The sequence below is a fragment of the Oncorhynchus tshawytscha genome, linkage group LG21 (assembly GCF_018296145.1).
Source record: "Oncorhynchus tshawytscha isolate Ot180627B linkage group LG21, Otsh_v2.0, whole genome shotgun sequence".
NCBI classification, from domain to species: Eukaryota; Metazoa; Chordata; class Actinopteri; order Salmoniformes; family Salmonidae; genus Oncorhynchus; species Oncorhynchus tshawytscha.
The window spans coordinates 44,826,928-44,848,567 of record NC_056449.1 but is presented as its reverse complement, the minus strand read 5'-3'; the positions used below and the strand labels follow the sequence as shown (position 1 = coordinate 44,848,567).

Sequence of the window (21,640 nt, the reverse complement as noted above, 5' to 3'; positions counted from 1 at the left end):
TATCTACAGGGGTACTAGGTATATCTACAGGGGTATATCTACATGGGTACTAGGTATATCTTCAGGGGTACTAGGTATATCTACATGGGCACTAGGTATATCTACAGGGGTACTAGGTATATCTACAGGGTACTAGGTATATCTACAGGGTACTAGGCATATCTACAGGGGCACTAGGTATATCTACAGGGGCACTAGGTATATCTACAGGGGTACTAGGTATATCTACAGGGGTATATCTACAGGGGCACTAGGTATATCTACAGGGGTACTAGGTATATCTACAGGGGTACTAGGTATATCTACAGGGGTATATCTACAGGGGCACTAGGTATATCTACAGGGGTACTAGGTATATCTACAGGGGTATATCTACAGGGGTACTAGGTATATCTACAGGGGGTATATCTACAGGGGGTATATCTACAGGGGCACTAGGTATATCTACAGGGGTACTACGTATATCTACATTGGTACTAGGTATATCTACAGGGGTACTTGAGAAGTCATGAGACCATAGGCTTACTAGTAAAATACGCATGAGTGTGTACTTCCGAGGTACTCTGGGCAGAGCAGAATTGACTTGGTGGTACATGGGGCGGCAGGGTAGCCTAGCGGTGGACTAGTAACTGGAAGGTTGCAAGTTCAAACCCCCGAGCTGACAAGGTAAAAATCTGTCGTTCTGCCCCTGAACAGGCAGTTAACCCACTGTTCCTAGGCCATCATTGAAAATAAGAATTTGTTCTTAACTGACTTGCCTAGTAAAATAAAGGTTAAAAAAATTAAATAAAAACATGTAGAGTATATTGTAAGTGTACCCACCCTCCAGTTTGGCCCAGTCCAGGTCCTGCCCCTCAGGCTTGGTGAGTGATGGGTATTTATTAAACAGGTTGGCAACGAAGGCCAGGTTGAGTTTGGGGTTCCCACAGACCACATCAGTAGGGGTCACAAACTGTCTACAGCCCAACCTGTCAGCCTGAACCAGCATACTCTCTGCCCTACGCAGGTCATCTTTCTCCTGGAGAGGGGTAAGAGAGAGAGAGAGAGCTGACAGTTATATACACAGATTTAACAAAAAAAACAGAGCAAACTAGAATGCTATTTGGCCCTAAACAGAGAGTACACAGTGGCAGAATACCTGACCACGGTGACTGACCCAAACTTAAGGAAAGCTTTGACTATGTACAGATTCAGTGAGCATAGCCTTGCTATTGAGAAAGGCCGCCGTAGGCAGACATGGCTCTCAAAAGAAGACACTGCCCACAAAATGAACTGAGTTGCACTTCCTAACCTCCTGCCCAATGTATGACCATATTAGAGACACATATTTCCCTCAGATTACCCAGATCCACAAAGAATTCTTGAACAAATCCAAATTTGATAAACTCCCATATCTACTGGGGGAAATTCCAGAGTGTGCCATCACAGCAGCAAGATGTGTGACCTGTTGCCACAAGAAAAGGGCAACCAGTGAAGAACAAACACCATTGTAAATAAAACCATATTTATGTTTATGTTTTTTCCATTGTGTACTTTAACTATTTGCAAATCATGACAACATTGTAACACTGCTGCTGGTTTCTGTTTATTATCTATGCATAGTCACTTTACAAATTACCCCCTGTATATATCCTCATTACTAACCTGTATTTACCTATCAGCAGGTCAGACTATATTTACCTATCAGTAGGTCAGACTATATTTACCTATCAGCAGGTAAGTCTATATTCATCCATCAGCAGGTAAGTCTATATTTATCCATCAGCAGGTCAGTCTATATTTATCTATCAGCAGGTCAGTCTATATTTATCCATCAGCAGGTCAGTCTATATTGACCTATCAGCAGGTCAGTCTATATTAATCCATCAGCAGGTCAGTCTATAATTATCCATCAGCAGGTCAGTCTATATTTATCCATCAGCAGGTCAGTCTATATTTATCTATCAGCAGGTCAGTCTATATTTATCTATCAGCAGGTCAGACTATATTTATCCATCAGCAGGTCAGTCTATATTGACCTATCAGCAGGTCAGTCTATATTTATCCATCAGCAGGTCAGTCTATATTTATCTATCAGCAGGTCAGTCTATATTTATCTATCAGCAGGTCAGACTATATTTATCCATCAGCAGGTCAGTCTATATTGACCTATCAGCAGGTCAGTCTATATTTATCCATCAGCAGGTCAGGCTATATATATCCATCAGCAGGTCAGACTATATTTACCTATCAGCAGGTCAGTCTATATTTATCCATGAGCAGGTCAGACTATATTTGTCTATCAGCAGGTCAGACTATATTTACCTATCAGCAGGTCAGACTATATTTATATAGCAGTAGGTCAGACTATATTTACCTATCAGCATGTCAGACTATATTTATCTATCAGCAGGTCAGACTATATTTACCTATCAGCAGGTCAGACTATATTCATCTATCAGCAGGTCAGACTATATTGACCTATCAGCAGGTCAGACTATATTCATCTATCAGCAGGTCAGACTATATTTACCTATCAGCAGGTCAGACTATATTTACCTATCAGCAGGTCAGACTATATTTATATATCAGCAGGTCAGACTATGTCACCTATCAGCAGGTCAGTCTATATGTATCCATCAGCAGGTAAGTCTATATTCATCCATCAGCAGGTAAGTCTATATTTATCCATCAGCAGGTCAGTCTATATTATCTATCAGCAGGTCAGTCTATATTTATCCATCAGCAGGTCAGTCTATATTGACCTATCAGCAGGTCAGTCTATATTTATCCATCAGCAGGTCAGTCTATATTTATCCATCAGCAGGTCAGTCTATATTTATCCATCAGCAGGCCAGACTATATTTATCCATCAGCAGGTCAGTCTATATTTATCTATCAGCAGGTCAGTCTATATTTATCTATCAGCAGGTCAGACTATATTTATCCATCAGCAGGTCAGTCTATATTTACCTATCAGCAGGTCAGTCTATATTTATCCATCAGCAGGTCAGGCTATATATATATCCATCAGCAGGTCAGACTATAATTACCTATCAGCAGGTCAGTCTATATTTATCCATGAGCAGGTCAGACTATATTTGTCTATCGGCAGATCACTCTATATTTTATCCATCAGCAGGTCAGTCTATATTTATCTATCAGCAGGTCAGACTATATGTACCTATCAGCAGGTCAGTCTATATTTATCCATCAGCAGGTCAGACTATATATTTACCAATCAGCAGGTCAGTCTATATTTATCTATCAGCAGGTCAGTCTATATTTATCTATCAGCAGGTCAGTCTATATTTGTCTATTGGCAGGTCAGTCTATATTTATCCATCAGCAGGTCAGTCTATATTTAACTATCACCAGGTCAGACTATATTTATCTATCATTAGGTCAGACTATATTTACCTATCAGCAGGTCAGACTATATTTACCTATCAGCAGGTCAGACTATATTTACCTATCAGCAGGTCAGACTATATTTACCTATCAGCAGGTCAGACTATATTTATATATCAGTAGGTCAAACTATAATTACCTATCAGCAGGTCAGACTATATTTACCTATCAGCAGGTCAGACTATATTTACATGTCAGCAGGTCAGACTATATTTATATAGCAGTAGGTCAGACTATATTTACCTATCAGCGGGTCAGACTATATTTATCTATCAGCAGGTCAGACTATATTTACATATCAGCAGGTCAGTCTATATTTATCCATCAGCAGGTCAGACTATATTTTTTTATCCATCAGCAGGTCAGACTATATTTATCCATCAGCAGGTCAGTATATATGTATCCATCAGCAGGTCAGTCTATATTTGCATATCAGCAGGTCAGTCTATATTTATCCATCAGCAGGTCAGACTATTTTACCTATCAGCAGGTCAGTCTATATATTTATCCATCAGCAGGTCAGTCTATATTTACCCATCAGCAGGTCAGTCTATATTTATCTATCAGCTGGTCAGTCTATATTTATCTATCAGCAGGTCAGACTATATTTACATATCAGCAGGTCAGTCTATATTTATCCATCAGCAGGTCAGACTATTTTACCTATCAGCAGGTCAGTCTATATATTTATCCATCAGCAGGTCAGTCTATATTTATCTATCAGCAGGTCAGACTATATTTGTCTATCGGCAGATCAGTCTATATTTATCCATCAGCAGGTCAGTCTATATTTATCTATCAGCTGGTCAGTCTATATTTATCCATCAGCAGGTCAGTCTATATTTAACTATCAGCAAGTAATTCATATTTAGAAGCTTTTGCTCTGTAGTACAATTACTAATGTGTGTGTGTGTGTGTGTGTGTGTGTGTGTGTGTGTGTGTGTATGTGTGTGTACTGTGTGTATGTGTGCGTGTGCGTGTGTGTGTGTGTGTGGCCCTGAGGGAGAGAATCTGGAGGAGTTGATGACACACAATGTGCAGGCTGAACAGAACAGGAGGAAATGGTTTCATCCGCAGGGAAATTCCTACCTTCTGATAGTCCCATATCCTCCTCCTGCATTCCACAGTTCTATTAACCCTGGAGCCTACTACTACTTCAGACAAACAGCCCGCTTCCCAAATGGGACTCTGTTCCCTATATAGTGCACTACTTTTGACCGGGGCCCTATAGTAGTGCACTATTTATGGAATAGGGTGCCATATTGGGACGGAAACATAGGTTATGTGGAATGGAAATGACAGGATGTCATGTAGAACATGGAATCATGACAGCTCTACGTGTTCTATTTCTATCACCAGATCTGAATGGGCTGTCTGACCTGGTCCAATCAGGGTTCACCTCTTGACTATATGACCTGGTCCAATCAGGGTTCACCTCTAGACTATATGACCTGGTCCAATCAGGGTTCACCTCTAGACTGTATGATCTGGTCCTATATGACCTGGTCCAATCAGGGTTCACCTCTAGACTGTATGTCCTGGTCCTATATGACCTGGTCCAATCAGGGTTCACCTCTAGACTGAATGACCTGGTCCAATCAGGGTTCACCTCTAGACTGTATGACCTGGTCCTATATGACCTGGTCCAATCAGGGTTCACCTCTAGACTGAATGACCTGGTCCAATCAGGGTTCACCTCTAGACTGTATGACCTGGTCCTATATGACCTGGTCCAATCAGGGTTCACCTCTAGACTGAATGACCTGGTCCAATCAGGGTTCACCTCTAGACTGTATGACCTGGTCCTATATGACCTGGTCCAATAAAAGCTTCACCTCTAGACTGAATGACCTGGTCCAATCAGGGTTCACCTCTAGACTGTATGACCTAGTCCAATCAGGGTTCACCTCTAGACTGTATGATCTGGTCCAATTAGGGTTCACCTCTAGACTGTATGACCTAGTCCAATCAGGGTTCACCTCTAGACTATATGACCTGGTCCAATCAGGGTTCACCTCTAGACTGTATGACCTAGTCCAATCAGGGTTCACCTCTAGACTATATGACCTGGTCCAATCAGGGTTCACCTCTAGACTGAATGACCTGGTCCAATCAGGGTTCACCTCTAGACTATATGACCTGGTCCAATCAGGGTTCACCTCTGTGCTGTGTAACCTCGTCCAATCAGGGTTTCATTCAGCTCAACACAAATTGAACAAACAAGATCACAATGGTGTGAACGGGAGCTGACAGCATCGTGATTTAGACCTGAGATTGTCCAATCGGATGCCTCTGATAAGAGACCAGGGGTCAGAGGTTATCACTGTCACCATGAAAATAGACCATCCAACATTCCAACAGGACTTTGTTAGTTAGTTAACAGCACTCATTCACACACCTGGTGAGAGCCATATACTGTACACTGTGTGCACATAACATTAAGAATACCGTCCTAATATTGAGTTACACCCCCATTTGCCCTCAGAACAGCCTCAATTCATCGGGGCATGGACTCTACAAGGTATCGAAAGCGTTCCACAGGGATGCTGGCCCATGTTGACTCCAATGCATCCCAGTTTTGTCAAGTTGTCTGGATGTCCTTTGGGTGGTGGACCATTAATACACACAGGAAACTGTTGTGTGAAAAATCGAGCAGCGTTGCAGTTCTTGACCCAAACCTGTGGCACCTACTACCAGACCCTGTTCAAAGACACGTTCATCTTCCAATTCACCCTCTGAATGGAACACATACACAATCCATTTCTCAATTGTCTCAAGACTTATAAATCCTTCTTTAACCTGTCTCTTCATCGAAAACCACTTCCTAGTACGAGTTCATCTGGGGGTTGAATGAACAATAACCAACAACCTGTTATATGGTGTCAGTGGGAAGCAAGGCCACAGTGTGATAATTATGTCAACATGCAGAGCACGCCCCCATCCACATCGATGGGGCTGTAGTGGAGTCGAGAGCTTCAAATTCCTTGGTGTCAAATCAAATTGTATTAGTCACATGTGCCGAATACAACAGGTGTAGACCTCACAGTGAAATGCTGAATACAACAGGTGTAGACCTCACAGTGAAATGCTGAATACAACAGGTGTAGACCTCACAGTGAAATACTGAATACAACAGGTGTAGTAGACCTCACAGTGAAATGCTGAATAAAACCTAAGAGTGAAACACTTACTTACGAGCCCCTAACCAACAATGCAGTTTCAAAAAAATACAGATAAGAATAAGAGATAAAAGTAACAAGTAATTAAAGATCAGCAGTAAAATAACAATAAGAGGCTATATACAGGGGGTACCAGTACAGAGTCAATGTGGAGGCTATATAACAGGGTAATTACGGTATCAGAGTCAATGTGGAGGCTATATACAGGGTATTACGGTACAGAGTTAATGTGGAGGCTATATACAGTGGGCACTGGTACTGAGTCAATGTGGAGGCTATATACAGGGGTACCGGTACAGAGTCAATGTGGAGGATATATACAGGGGTACCGGTACAGAGTCAATGTGGAGGATATATACAGGGTATTACGGTACAGAGTTAATGTGGAGGCTATATACAGTGGGCACTGGTACAGAGTCAATGTGGAGGCTATATACAGGGGGTACCGGTACTGAGTCAATGTGGAGGCTATATACAGGGGGCACCGGTACTGAGTCAATGTGGAGGCTATATACAGGGGGTACCGGTACAGAGTCAATGTGGAGGCTATATACAGGGGGTACAGAGTCAATGTGGAGACTATATACAGGGGGTACCGGTACAGAGTCAATGTGGAGGCTATATACAGGGTATTACGGTACAGAGTCAATGTGGAGGCTACATACAGGGTATTACGGTACAGAGTCAATGTGGAGGCTATATACAGGGGTACCGGTACTGAGTCAATGTGGAGGCTATATACAGGGGGCACCGGTACTGAGTCAATGTGGAGGCTATATACAGGGGGTACCGGTACAGAGTCAATGTGGAGGCTATATACAGGGGGTACCGGTACAGAGTCAATATGGAGGCTATATACAGGGGGTACAGAGTCAATGTGGAGGCTATATACAGGGGGTACTGGTACTGAGTCAATGTGGAGGCTATATACAGGGGGTACCGGTACAGAGTCAATGTGGAGGCTATATACAGGGTATTACGGTACAGAGTCAATGTGGAGGCTATATACAGGGGGTACCGGTACAGAGTCAATGTGGAGGCTATATACAGGGTATTACGGTACAGAGTCAATGTGGAGGCTACATACAGGGTATTACGGTACAGAGTCAATGTGGAGGCTATATACAGGGGGCACCGGTACTGAGTCAATGTGGAGGCTATATACAGGGGTACCGGTACAGAGTCAATGTGGAGGCTATATACAGGGTATTACGGTACAGAGTCAATGTGGAGGCTATATACAGGGAGTACCGGTACTGAGTCAATGTGGAGGCTATATACAGGGGTACCGGTACAGAGTCAATATGGAGGCTATATACAGGGGTACAGAGTCAATGTGGAGGCTATATACAGGGGTACTGGTACTGAGTCAATGTGGAGGCTATATACAGGGGTACCGGTACAGAGTCAATGTGGAGGCTATATACAGGGTATTACGGTACAGAGTCAATGTGGAGGCTATATACAGGGGGTACCGGTACAGAGTCAATATGGAGGCTATATACAGGGGTACAGAGTCAATGTGGAGGCTATATACAGGGGTACTGGTACTGAGTCAATGTGGAGGCTATATACAGGGAGTACTGGTACAGAGTCAATGTGGAGGCTATATACAGGGGGTACAGAGTCAATGTGGAGGCTATATACAGGGGTACTGGTACTGAGTCAATGTGGAGGCTATATACAGGGAGTACTGGTACAGAGTCAATGTGGAGGCTATATACAGGGGGTACAGAGTCAATGTGGAGGCTATATACAGGGGGTACCGGTACTGAGTCAATGTGGAGGCTATATACAGGGGGTACCAGTACAGAGTCAATGTAGAGGCTATATACAGGGGGTACCAGTACAGAGTCAATGTAGAGGCTATATACAGTGGGGCAAAAAAGTATTTAGTCAGCCACCAATTGTGCAAGTCCTCCCACTTAAAAAGATGAGGCCTGTACTTTTCATCATAGGTACACTTCAACTATGACAGACAAAATGAGAGAATCCAGAAAATCACATTGTAGGATTTAATTAATTTATTTGCAAATTATGGTGGAAAATAAGTATATAAGCCTATTTAACTGCTGCTCTTAAATTATTTGTTACTTTTTTTCATATTTATTATTATTATTAATTTTTTATTTTAGGTACATTTTAGGTACACCACATCAGTACAACAAGCTGGCAACATTGTCAATAAACAGGAAAAGGACTGTTCTGTTTTAGACCACACTGCAAATCATAGACTTCAAAACAATGAGCTGAAGTCTTGGTGGATAAAGCAACAAACACAACAAAGGCCCAGAGACAGATCCCCCAGAGGCTGAGCCCCCAGAGGCAGGGCCCCCAGAGACAGAGCTCCCAGAGGCAGAGCCCCCAGAGGCAGGGCCCCCAGAGACAGAGGAGCCCCCAGAGGCAGAGCCCCCAGAGGCAGAGCTCCCAGAGGCAGAGCCCCCAGAGGCAGAGCTACAGCAGTTGTGAAGGACCATTACAATATTACAGTCCTACAGAAGCTCTCTAAATCACTCACAGTGATGTGGAACACACACACATTACTCATTACAGTGATGTTCACACACACACACACACACACACACACACACACACACACACACACACACACACACACACACACACACACACACACACACACACACACACACACACACACACATTACTCATTACAGTGATGTGGAACACTGTGCTATCTGTTACCAAGTGCCTAGAGCTCTTTAAAATACAGGAGACCTTGTTTTCCTCATGTCACTCCCTGTCTCATTCCTTCCTGTCTCTCCCTGTCTCATTCCTTCCTGTCACTCCCTGTCTCATTCCTTCCTGTCTCTCCCTGTCTCATTCCTTCCTGTCACTCCCTGTCTCATTCCTTCCTGTCACTCCCTGTCTCATTCCTTCCTGTCACTCCCTGTCTCATTCCTTCCTGTCTCTCCCTGTCTCATTCCTTCCTGTCTCTCCCTGTCTCATTCCTTCCTGTCACTCCCTGTCTCATTCCTTCCTGTCACTCCCTGTCTCATTCCTTCCTGTCACTCCCTGTCTCATTCCTTCCTGTCTCTCCCTGTCTCATTCCTTCCTGTCTCTCCCTGTCTCATTCCTTCCTGTCACTCCCTGTCTCATTCCTTCCTGTCTCTCCCTGTCTCATTCCTTCCTGTCTCTCCCTGTCTCATTCCTTCCTGTCTCTCCCTGTCTCATTCCTTCCTGTCATTCCCTCTCTCATTCCTTCCTGTCTCTCTCTGTCTCATTCCTTCCTGTCTCTCCCTGTCTCATTCCTTCCTGTCACTCCCTGTCTCATTCCTTCCTGTCTGTCCCTGTCTCATTCCTTCCTGTCACTCCCTGTCTCATTCCTTCCTGTCTCTCCCTGTCTCATTCCTTCCTGTCATTCCTTCTCTCCTTTCTTCATGTCTGTCCCTGTCTCATTCCTTCCTGTCTCTCCCTGTCTCATTCCTTCCTGTCACTCCCTGTCTCATTCCTTCCTGTCTCTCCCTGTCTCATTCCTTCCTGTCACTCCCTCTCTACTTTCTTCATGTCTGTCCCTGCCTCATTCCTTCTCTCCTTTCTTCATATCTGTCCCTGCCTCATTCCCTCTCTCCTTTCTTCCTAGTCTCTCCCTGTCTCATTCCTTCTCTCCTTTCTTCATGTCTGTCCCTGCCTCATTCCCTCTCTCCTTTCTTCATGTCTGTCCCTGTCTCATTCCCTCTCTCCTTTCTTCATGTCTGTCCCTGTCTCATTCCCTCTCTCCTTTCTTCATGTCTGTCCCTGCCTCATTCCCTCTCTCCTTTCTTCATGTCTGTCCCTGCCTCATTCCCTCTCTCCTTTCTTCCTAGACTCTCCTTGCCTCATTCCTTCTCTCCTTTCTTCCCTACTATCTCTCTATCCCTCCTTTCCATCTCTCTCTCTCTCTCTCTCTCTCACTCTCCCTGTTCCTGCATCCCTCATATCTCTCTCTCCTTCCCATCTGTCTGTCTCTCTCTGTCCCTATCTCCCTCTATCTCCCTGTCCCTCGATTCCATCTCTATTTCCTTCCCATCTGTCTCTCTCTGTCCATGTCTCCCTCCCATCTCCCCCTCCCTCAGTCCCATCTCTTTCTCCTTCCCATCTGTCTCTCTCTGTCCCTGTCTCCCTCCCATCTCCCCCTCCCTCAGTCCCATCTCTCTCTCTATCACCCTCCCATCTCCCCCTCCCTCAGTCCCATCTCTCTCTCTATCACCCTCCCTTCTCCCCCGTACGTCAGTCCCATCTCTCTCTCCATCCCACTATCTCTCTGCCAGGTCTTTCCAGGAAGTGTTCCCAGCTTACGTGCTTTGCTGAATCATGTACTGAGCCTTGACCTCTGATTGGCTATATGTACAGGAGTCTTGATCTCTGATTGGATAAGAGACAACAAATGAGCAGAAGCTCATTATGGGTCTGATTGTGTAACACAGGAAATGAGGCACTTCACATGTTGACCATCCCAGAAGAAGAAAGGCAGGAGGACTCAGTCCTTGAATAAGGAGGGGTTTCATCCAATAGAAGAAAGGCAGGAAGGGTTTCATCCAATAGAAGAAAGGCAGGGGGGTTTCATCCAATAGAAGAAAGGCAGGAGGACTCAGGCCTTGAATAAGGAGGGGTTTCATCCAATAGAAGAAAGGCAGAAGGGGTTTCATCCAATAGAAGAAAGGCAGGAGGACTCAGTCCTTGAATAAGGAGGGGTTCATCCAATAGAAGAAATGCAGGAGGACTCAGTCCTGGAATAAGGAGGGGTTTCATCCAATATAAGAAATGCAGGAGGACTCAGTCCTTGAATAAGGAGGGGTTTCATCCAATAGAAGAAAGGCAGGAAGGGTTTCATCCAATAGAAGAAAGGCAGGGGGTTTCATCCAATAGAAGAAAGGCAGGAGGACTCAGTCCTTGAATAAGGAGGGGTTTCATCCAATAGAAGAAAGGCAGGAGGACTCAGGCCTTGAATAAGGAGGGGTTTCATCCAATAGAAGAAAGGCAGAAGGGGTTTCATCCAATAGAAGAAAGGCAGGAGGACTCAGGCCTTGAATAAGGAGGGGTTTCATCCAATAGAAGAAAGGCAGAAGGGGTTTCATCCAATAGAAGAAAGGCAGGAGGACTCAGTCCTTGAATAAGGAGGGGTTCATCCAATAGAAGAAATGCAGGAGGACTCAGTCCTGGAATAAGGAGGGGTTTCATCCAATATAAGAAATGCAGGAGGACTCAGTCCTTGAATAAGGAGGGGTTTCATCCAATAGAAGAAATGCAGGAGGACTTGAATAAGGAGGGGTTTGATTTTCAAAGTCCCTCAGTTTAGCATATTTTATGTTCAAGTTGGGTTCACATGAACAGTCAGTTCCAGGAAGTGCTTCATGAGAGAGGGGTAGGAGAACAGGAGAGAGGGGTAGGAAACAGGAGAGATGGGTAGGAGAACAGGAGAGAGGGGTAGGAGAACAGAAGAGAGGGGTAGGAGCGCAGGAGAGAGGGGTAGGAGAACAGGAGAGAGGGGTAGGGGAACAGGAGAGATGGGTAGGAGAGCAGGAGAGAGGGGTAGGAGAACAGGAGAGAGGGGTAGGAGAGCAGGAGAGAGAGGGGTAGGAGAACAGGAGAGATGGGTAGGAGAGCAGGAGAGAGGGTAGGAGAGCAGGAGAGAGGTGTAGGAGAGCAGGAGAGAGGGGTAGGAGAACAGGAGAGATGGGTAGGAGAACAGGAGAGAGGGGTAGGAGAACAGGAGAGAGGGGTAGGAGAACAGGAGAGAGGGGTAGGAGAACAGGAGAAAGGGGTAGGAGAGCAGGAGAGAAGGGTAGGAGAACAGGAGAGATGGGTAGGAGAGCAGGAGAGAGGGGTAGGAGAGCAGGAGAGAGGGGTAGGAGAGCAGGAGAGAGGGGTAGGAGAACAGGAGAGATGGGTAGGAGAGCAGGAGAGAGGGGTAGGAGAACAGGAGAAAGGGGTAGGAGAGCAGGAGAGAGGGGTAGGAGAGCAGGAGAGAGGGGTAGGAGAGCAGGAGAGAAGGGTAGGAGAACAGGAGAGATGGGTAGGAGAGCAGGAGAGAGGGGTAGGAGAGCAGGAGAGAGGGGTAGGAGAGCAGGAGAGAGGGGTAGGAGAACAGGAGAGATGGGTAGGAGAGCAGGAGAGAGGGGTAGGAGAACAGGAGAAAGGGGTAGGAGAGCAGGAGAGAGGGGTAGGAGAACAGGAGAGATGGGTAGGAGAGCAGGAGAGAGGGGTAGGAGAGCAGGAGAGAGGTGTAGGAGAGCAGGAGAGAGGGGTAGGAGAACAGGAGAGATGGGTAGGAGAACAGGAGAGAGGGGTAGGAGAACAGGAGAGAGGGGTAGGAGAACAGGAGAGAGGGGTAGGAGAACAGGAGAAAGGGGTAGGAGAGCAGGAGAGAAGGGTAGGAGAACAGGAGAGATGGGTAGGAGAGCAGGAGAGAGGGGTAGGAGAGCAGGAGAGAGGGGTAGGAGAGCAGGAGAGAGGGGTAGGAGAACAGGAGAGATGGGTAGGAGAGCAGGAGAGAGGGGTAGGAGAACAGGAGAAAGGGGTAGGAGAGCAGGAGAGAGGGGTAGGAGAGCAGGAGAGAGGGGTAGGAGAGCAGGAGAGAGGGGTAGGAGGGCAGGAGAGAGGGGTAGGAGAGCAGGAGAGAAGAGGCAGGTCTAAAACTATTCTCTTCTGAAAACAACAAAAAAATGCTTCCATTATACAACACACACACACACACACACAGACACACACACGGACTACAAGATACAGGAAACCCTCCTATCCTATAAATGCTATAGCAGCTGTCATGTGGAGAGGAGGAAGTGCTTTGAAAGGCTGGTAATGGTTCACATCAACACCATTATCCCAGAAACCCTAGACACACTCAACACTGTCCTTTCTCACCTGAACTAAAGGAACACCTATGTGAGAATGCTGTTCATTGACTACAGCTCAGCGTTCAACACCATAGTGCCCACAAAGCTCATCACTAAGCTAAGGACCCTGGGACTAAACACCTCCCTCTGCAACTTGATCCTGGACGGGCTGCCCCCAGGTGGTAAGGGTAGGTAACAACACGCCTGCCATGCTGATCCTCAACACTGGGGCCCCTCAGGGGTGCGTGCTTAGTCCCCTCCTGTACTCCCTGTTCACCCACAACTGTGTGGCAGCGCATGACTCCAACACCAGCATTAAGTTTGTTGATGACACAACAGTGGTAGGCCTGACCACTGACGACGATGAGACAGCCTACAGGGAGGAGGAGAGAGACCTGGCCGTGTGGTGCCAGGACACCAACAACACTAAGACCAGGGAGCTGATCGTGAACACACATCACCCTTGAAAAAGTTTGGCATGGGCCCTCAAAAAACATGTTACTGAACTGACCCTGTATATAGTCACCTTCCCCCTATACATATCTACCTCCATCACTACAGTATCCCTGTGTCCTTCCCCCTATACATATCTACCTCCATCACTCCAGTATCCCTGTCTCCTTCCCCCTATACATACCTACCTCCATCACTCCAGTATCCCTGTCTCCTTCCCCCTATACATATCTACCTCCATCACTACAGTATCCCTGTCTCCTTCCCCCTATACATATTTACCTCCATCACTCCAGTATCCCTGTCCCCCTATACATATCTACCTCCATCAATCCAGTATCCCTGTCTCCTTGCCCCTATACATATCTCCCTCCATCACTCCAGTATCCCTGTCCCCCTATACATATCTACCTCCATCACTCCAGTATCCGTCTCCTTCCCCCTATACATATCTACCTCCATCACTCCAGTATCCCTGTCTCCTTCCCCCTATACATATCTACCTCCATCACTACAGTATCCCTGTGTCCTTCCCCCTATACATATCTACCTCCATCACTCCAGTATCCCTGTCTCCTTCCCCCTATACATACCTACCTCCATCACTCCAGTATCCCTGTCTCCTTCCCCCTATACATATCTACCTCCATCACTACAGTATCCCTGTCTCCTTCCCCCTATACATATTTACCTCCATCACTCCAGTATCCCTGTCCCCCTATACATATCTACCTCGATCAATCCAGTGTCCCTGTCTCCTTGCCCCTATACATATCTCCCTCCATTACTCCAGTATCTGTGTCCCCCTATACATATCTACCTCCATCACTCCAGTATCCGTCTCCTTCCCACTATACATATCTACCTCCATCACTACAGTATCCCTGTGTCCTTCCCCCTATACATATCTACCTCCATCACTCCAGTATCCGTCTCCTTCCCACTATACATATCTACCTCCATCACTCCAGTATCCCTGTCTCCTTCCCCCTATACATATCTACCTCCATCACTACAGTATCCCTGTCTCCTTCCCCCTATACATATCTACCTCCATCACTCCAGTATCCCTGTCTCCTTACCCCTATACATATCTACCTCCATCACTCCAGTATCCCTGTCTCCTTCCCCCTATACATATCTACCTCCATCACTACAGTATCCCTGTCCCCCTATACATATCTACCTCCATCACTCCAGTATCCCTGTCTCCTTCCCCCTATACATATCTACCTCCATCACTCCAGTATCCCTGTCTCCTTCTCCCTATACATATCTACCTCCATCACTCCAGTATCCCTGTCCCCCTATACATATCTACCTCCAACACTCCAGTATCCCTGTCTCCTTCTCCCTATACATATCTACCTCCATCACTACATTATCCCTGTCCCCCTATACATATCTACCTCCATCACTACAGTATCCCTGTCCCCTATACATATCTACCTCCATCACTCCAGTATCCCTGTCTCCTTCTCCCTATACATATCTACCTCCATCACTCCAGTATCCCTGTCTCCTTCCCCCTATACATATCTACCTCCATCACTCCAGTATCCCTGTCTCCTTCTCCCTATACATATCTACCTCCATCACTCCAGTATCCCTGTCTCCTTACCCCTATACATATCTACCTCCATCACTCCAGTATCCCTGTCTCCTTCTCCCTATACATATCTACCTCCATCACTCCAGTATCCCTGTCTCCTTCTCCCTATACATATCTACCTCCATCACTCCAGTATCCCTGTCTCCTTCCCCCTATACACATCTACCTCCATCACTCCAGTATCCCTGTCCCCCTATACATATCTACCTCCATCACTCCAGTATCCCTGTCTCCTTCCCCCTATACATATCTACCTCCATCACTCCAGTATCCCTGTCTCCTTCCCCCTATACACATCTACCTCCATCACTCCAGTATCCCTGTCCCCCTATACATATCTACCTCCATCACTCCAGTATCCCTGTCTCCTTCCCCCTATACATATCTACCTCCATCACTCCAGTATCCCTGTCTCCTTCCCCCTATACATACCTACCTCCATCACTCCAGTATCCCTGTCCCCCTATACATATCTACCTCCATCACTACAGTATCCCTGTATATCCTTCCCCCTATACATATTTACCTCCATCACTCCAGTATCCCTGTCCCCCTATACATACCTACCTCCATCACTCCAGTATCCCTGTCTCCTTCCCCCTATACATATCTACCTCCATCACTACAGTATCCCTGTATATCCTTCCCCCTATACATATTTACCTCCATCACTCCAGTATCCCTGTCCCCCTATACATATCTACCTCCATCAATCCAGTATCCCTGTCTCCTTGCCCCTATACATATCTCCCTCCATCACTCCAGTATCCCTTCCCCCTATACACATCTACCTCCATCACTCCAGTATCCCTGTCCCCCTATACATATCTACCTCCATCACTCCAGTATCCCTGTCTCCTTCCCCCTATACATATCTACCTCCATCACTCCAGTATCCCTGTCTCCTTCCCCCTATACACATCTCCCTCCATCACTCCAGTATCCCTGTCCCCCTATACATATCTACCTCCATCACTCCAGTATCCCTGTCTCCTTCCCCCTATACACATCTACCTCCATCACTCCAGTATCCCTGTCTCCTTCCCCCTATACACATCTACCTCCATCACTCCAGTATCCCTGTCTCCTTCCCCCTATACACATCTACCTCCATCACTCCAGTATCCCTGTCTCCTTCCCCCTATACACATCTACCTCCATCACTCCAGTATCCCTGTCTCCTTCCCCCTATACACATCTACCTCCATCACTCCAGTATCCCTGTCTCCTTCCCCCTATACATATCTACCTCCATCACTCCAGTATCCCTGTCTCCTTCTCCCTATACACATCTACCTCCATCACTCCAGTATCCCTGTCTCCTTCTCCCTATACATATCTACCTCCATCACTCCAGTATCCCTGTCTCCTTCCCCCTATACATATCTCCCTCCATCACTCCAGTATCCCTGTCCCCCTATACATATCTACCTCCATCACTCCAGTATCCCTGTCTCCTTCCCCCTATACATATCTACCTCCATCACTCCAGTATCCCTGTCTCCTTCCCCCTATACACATCTACCTCCATCACTCCAGTATCCCTGTCCCCCTTCCCCTATACATATCTACCTCCATCACTCCAGTATCCCTGTCTCCTTCCCCCTATACATATCTACCTCCATCACTCCAGTATCCCTGTCTCCTTCCCCCTATACACATCTCCCTCCATCACTCCAGTATCCCTGTCCCCCTATACATATCTACCTCCATCACTCCAGTATCCCTGTCTCCTTCCCCCTATACACATCTACCTCCATCACTCCAGTATCCCTGTCTCCTTCCCCCTATACACATCTACCTCCATCACTCCAGTATCCCTGTCTCCTTCCCCCTATACATATCTACCTCCATCACTCCAGTATCCCTGTCTCCTTCCCCCTATACATATCTACCTCCATCACTCCAGTATCCCTGTCTCCTTCCCCCTATACATATCTACCTCCATCACTCCAGTATCCCTGTCTCCTTCCCCCTATACATATCTACCTCCATCACTCCAGTATCCCTGTCTCCTTCTCCCTATACACATCTAACTCCATCACTCCAGTATTCCTGTCTCCTTCTCCCTATACACATCTACCTCCATCACTCCAGTATCTCTGTCTCCTTCCCCCTATACATATCTCCCTCCATCACTCCAGTATCCCTGTCCCCCTATACATATCTACCTCCATCACTCCAGTATCCCTGTCTCCTTCCCCCTATACATATCTACCTCCATCACTCCAGTATCCCTGTCTCCTTCCCCCTATACACATCTACCTCCATCACTCCAGTATCCCTGTCCCCCTATACATATCTACCTCCATCACTCCAGTATCCCTGTCTCCTTCCCCCTATACATATCTACCTCCATCACTCCAGTATCCCTGTCTCCTTCCCCCTATACACATCTAACTCCATCACTCCAGTATCCCTGTCCCCCTATACATATCTACCTCCATCACTCCAGTATCCCTGTCTCCTTCCCCCTATACACATCTACCTCCATCACTCCAGTATCCCTGTCTCCTTCCCCCTATACATATCTACCTCCATCACTCCAGTATCCCTGTCTCCTTCCCCCTATACATATCTCCCTCCATCACTCCAGTATCCCTGTCTCCTTACCCCTATACACATCTACCTCCATCACTCCAGTATCCCTGTCTCCTTCCCCCTATACACATCTACCTCCATCACTCCAGTATCCCTGTCTCCTTCTCCCTATACACATCTAACTCCATCACTCCAGTATCCCTGTCTCCTTCCCCCTATACACATCTACCTCCATCACTCCAGTATCCCTGTCTCCTTCTCCCTATACACATCTAACTCCATCACTCCAGTATCCCTGTCTCCTTCTCCCTATACATATCTACCTCCATCACTCCAGTATCCCTGTACATTGTTAATATGGTATTAGAACTGACCCTGGAACTGACCCTATACAGTATATAGATTGTATCCAGACATGTTGATTTGAAGAGGGACTCACATTGTATCCAGACATGTTGATCTCAATGCGTTGCTCGTTCTCTTTGCTGCCGTCAGGAGCGATCATGTTCAGCAGGTGATAGTAAGCCCTAGAGTCCTGCAGGAGACAGTCAGAGAGTTACTCTCCAGCTAGGAAACACAGTGTTATACTCCTCAGGACAACACAGAACACATAAACATGTCGGAATTCAAGTCAGAGAAATACATTAAATTATAAGGAAGGACGTTGATGTCAAAGAGAGTTCAACATTCATTACAGTACCTTCACTAAGTTAAAGAAGTCTGATACTGTCTGAAGCATGGCAGGAGACACAGAGGCATGACAGGTAGACAGGGAGAGAGAGACAGAGAAATGAGACAGAAACAGAAAGGTAGACAGAGAGACATGGAGAGAGACAGGGAGACAGAGAAATGAGACAGACAGATAAAATAGACAGAGAAATTAGACAGAGACAGACAGGAAGAGAGAAAAGGAGAGAGAGAGAAATGAGACAGACAGGGAGAGAGAAAAGGTGACAGAGAAATGAGACAGACATGGAGAGAGACAGGGAGACAGAGAAATGAGACCGAGACAGACACAGAGAAATTAGACAGAGAAATTAGACAGAGACAGACAGGGAGAGAGAAAAGGAGAGAGATAAATGAGACAGACATGGAGAGAGAAAAGGAGACAGAGAACTGAGACAGACATGGAGAGAGACAGGGAGACAGAGAAATGAGACAGAGATAAAAAGAGAGAGATAACTAGGTGATTCATCAGACTGACTGAGGCAGTTGACATTTACATACAGGCAGTTGAAGGAGAGGTGAAGGAGAAAGAGAGGAGAGACATATATACAGCACATTCAGAAAGTATTCAGACCCCGTGACTTTTTCCACATTTTGTTACATTACAGCCTTATTCTAAAATTCATTGAATTGTTTTCTTCCTCAGCAATCTACACACAATACCCCACGATGACATCACAGTACCCCATGATGACATCACAATACCCCATGATGACATCATAATACCCCACAATGACAAATTTGCTAATTTATATATTTTTTAAAACAGAAATACCTTATCTACATAAGTATTCAGACCCTTCGCTATTAGACTCGAAATTCCGCTCAGATGCATCCTGTTTCCATTGATAATCTTTGAGATGTTTCTATAACTTGTTGGAGTCCACCTGTGGTAAATTCAATTGATTGGACATGATTTGGAAAGGCACACAACTGTCTATATAAGGTTCCACAGTTGACAGGGCATGTCAGAGCAAAAACGAAGCCATGAGGTGGAAGGAATTATCCGTAGAGCTCCGAGACAGGATTGTGTCAAGGAACAGATCTGGGGAAGGGTAGCAAAACATTTCTGCAGCATTGAAGGTCTCCAAGAACACAGTGGCCTCCATCATTCTTTAATGGAAGAAGGTTGGAACCACCAAGACTCTTCCTAGAGCTGGCTGCCCAGCCAAACTGAGCAATCGGGGGAGAAGGGTCTTGGTCAGGGAGGTGACCATGAACTCAATGGTCACTCTGACAGAGCTCCAGAGCTTCTCTGTGGAGATGGGAGAATCTTCCAGAAGGACAACCATCTCTGCAGCACTTCACCAATTAGGCCTTTATGGTAGAGTGGCCAGACGGAAGCCACTCCTCAGTAAAAGGCACATGACAGCCAGCTTGGAGTTTGCCAAAAGGCATGTAAAGATTCTTAGAACACGAGAAACAAGATTCTCTGGTCTGATGAAACCAAGATTGAACTCGTTGACCTGCATGCCAAGCGTCACATCTGGAGGAAACCTGGCACCATCCCTACAATGAAGCATGGTGGTGGCAGCATCATGCTGTGGGCATGTTTTTCAGCAGCAGGGACTGGGAGACTAGTCAGGATTGAGGAAAAGATGAACGGAGCAAAGTACAGAGAGATCCTTGATGAAAACCTGCTCCAAAGTGGTCAGGACCTCAGACTGGGGTGAAGGTTCACCTTCCAACTGGAAAATGACAATAAGCACACAGCCAAGACAACACAGGAGTGGCTTCGAGGCAAGTCTCTGAATGTCCTTGAGTGACCTGGCCAGAGCCCGGACTTGAACCTGATTTAAACATCTCTGGAGTTCCCTGAAAATAGCTATGCAGCAACTCTCCCCATCCAACCTGACAGAGCTTGAGAGGATCTGCAGAGAAGAATGGGAGAAACTCCCCAAATACAGGTGTGTCAAGCTTGTAGTGTCATACCCAAGAAGACTCAAGGCTGTAATTGTTGCCAAAGGTGCTTCAATGAAGTACTGAGTAAAGTGTCGGAATACTTATGTAAATGTGATATTTCAGTTATTTCATTAAAAAAATTATTATAATAATGAGCAATTGTTTTTTTAAATAGTTATTGCTTTTTCATTATGGGGTATTGTGTGTAGATTGACGGGGATGAAACAATATGTTTTTTTAGAATAAGATATATATATACATTTGGGTCAGAAGTTTAAATACACTCAATTAGTATTTGGTAGCATTGCTTTTAAATTGTTTAACTTGGGTCACACGTTTCGGGTAGCCTTCCACAAGCTTCCCACAATAAGTTGGGTGAATCTTGGCCCATTCCTCCTGACAGAGCTGGTGTAACAGAGTCAGGTTTGTAGGCCTCCTTGCTCGCACACGCTTTTTCAGTTCTGCCCACAAACTTTCTAGAGGATTGAGGTCAGGGCTTTGTGATGGCCACTCCAATACCTTGACTTTGTTGTCCTTAAGCCATTTTGCCACAACTTTGGAAGTATGCTTGGGGTTACTGTGCATTTGGAAGACCCATTTGCAACCAAGCTTTAACTTCCTGACTGATGTCTTGAGATGTTGCTTCAATATATCCACATAATTTTCCTACCTCATGATGCCATCTATTTTGTGAAGTGCACCAGTCCCTCCTGCAGCAAAGCCCCCCACAACATAATGCTGCCACCCCCGTGCTTCACGGTTGGGATGGTGTTCTTCGGCTTGGAAGCCTCCCCCTTTTTCCTCCAAACATAACAATGGTCATCATGGCCAAACAGATACATTTTTGTTTCATCAAACCAGAGGACATTTCTCCAAGAAGTGCGATCTTTGTCCCCATGTGCAGTTGCAAACCGTAGTCTGGCTTTTTTTATGACAGTTTTGGAGCAGTGGCTTCTTCCTTGCTGAATGGCCTTTCAGGTTATGTCGATATAGGACTCGTTTTA

The 21,640-nt window shown here is 46.0% G+C and overlaps 1 protein-coding gene across 1 annotated transcript in view; it reads right to left on the bottom strand.

The window, feature by feature from the left end:
- Positions 1-21,640, bottom strand: part of LOC112237048 (plastin-3-like) — a 44,125-nt gene that overhangs the window by 8,007 nt on the left and 14,478 nt on the right. The window contains exons 9-10 of the mRNA XM_042303031.1: positions 18,448-18,543; positions 823-1,018 (exon numbers count right to left, since the gene is read on the bottom strand). Coding sequence (XP_042158965.1) covers positions 823-1,018; positions 18,448-18,543 — 292 coding nt within the window. The remainder of the gene's footprint in view (positions 1-822; positions 1,019-18,447; positions 18,544-21,640) is intronic.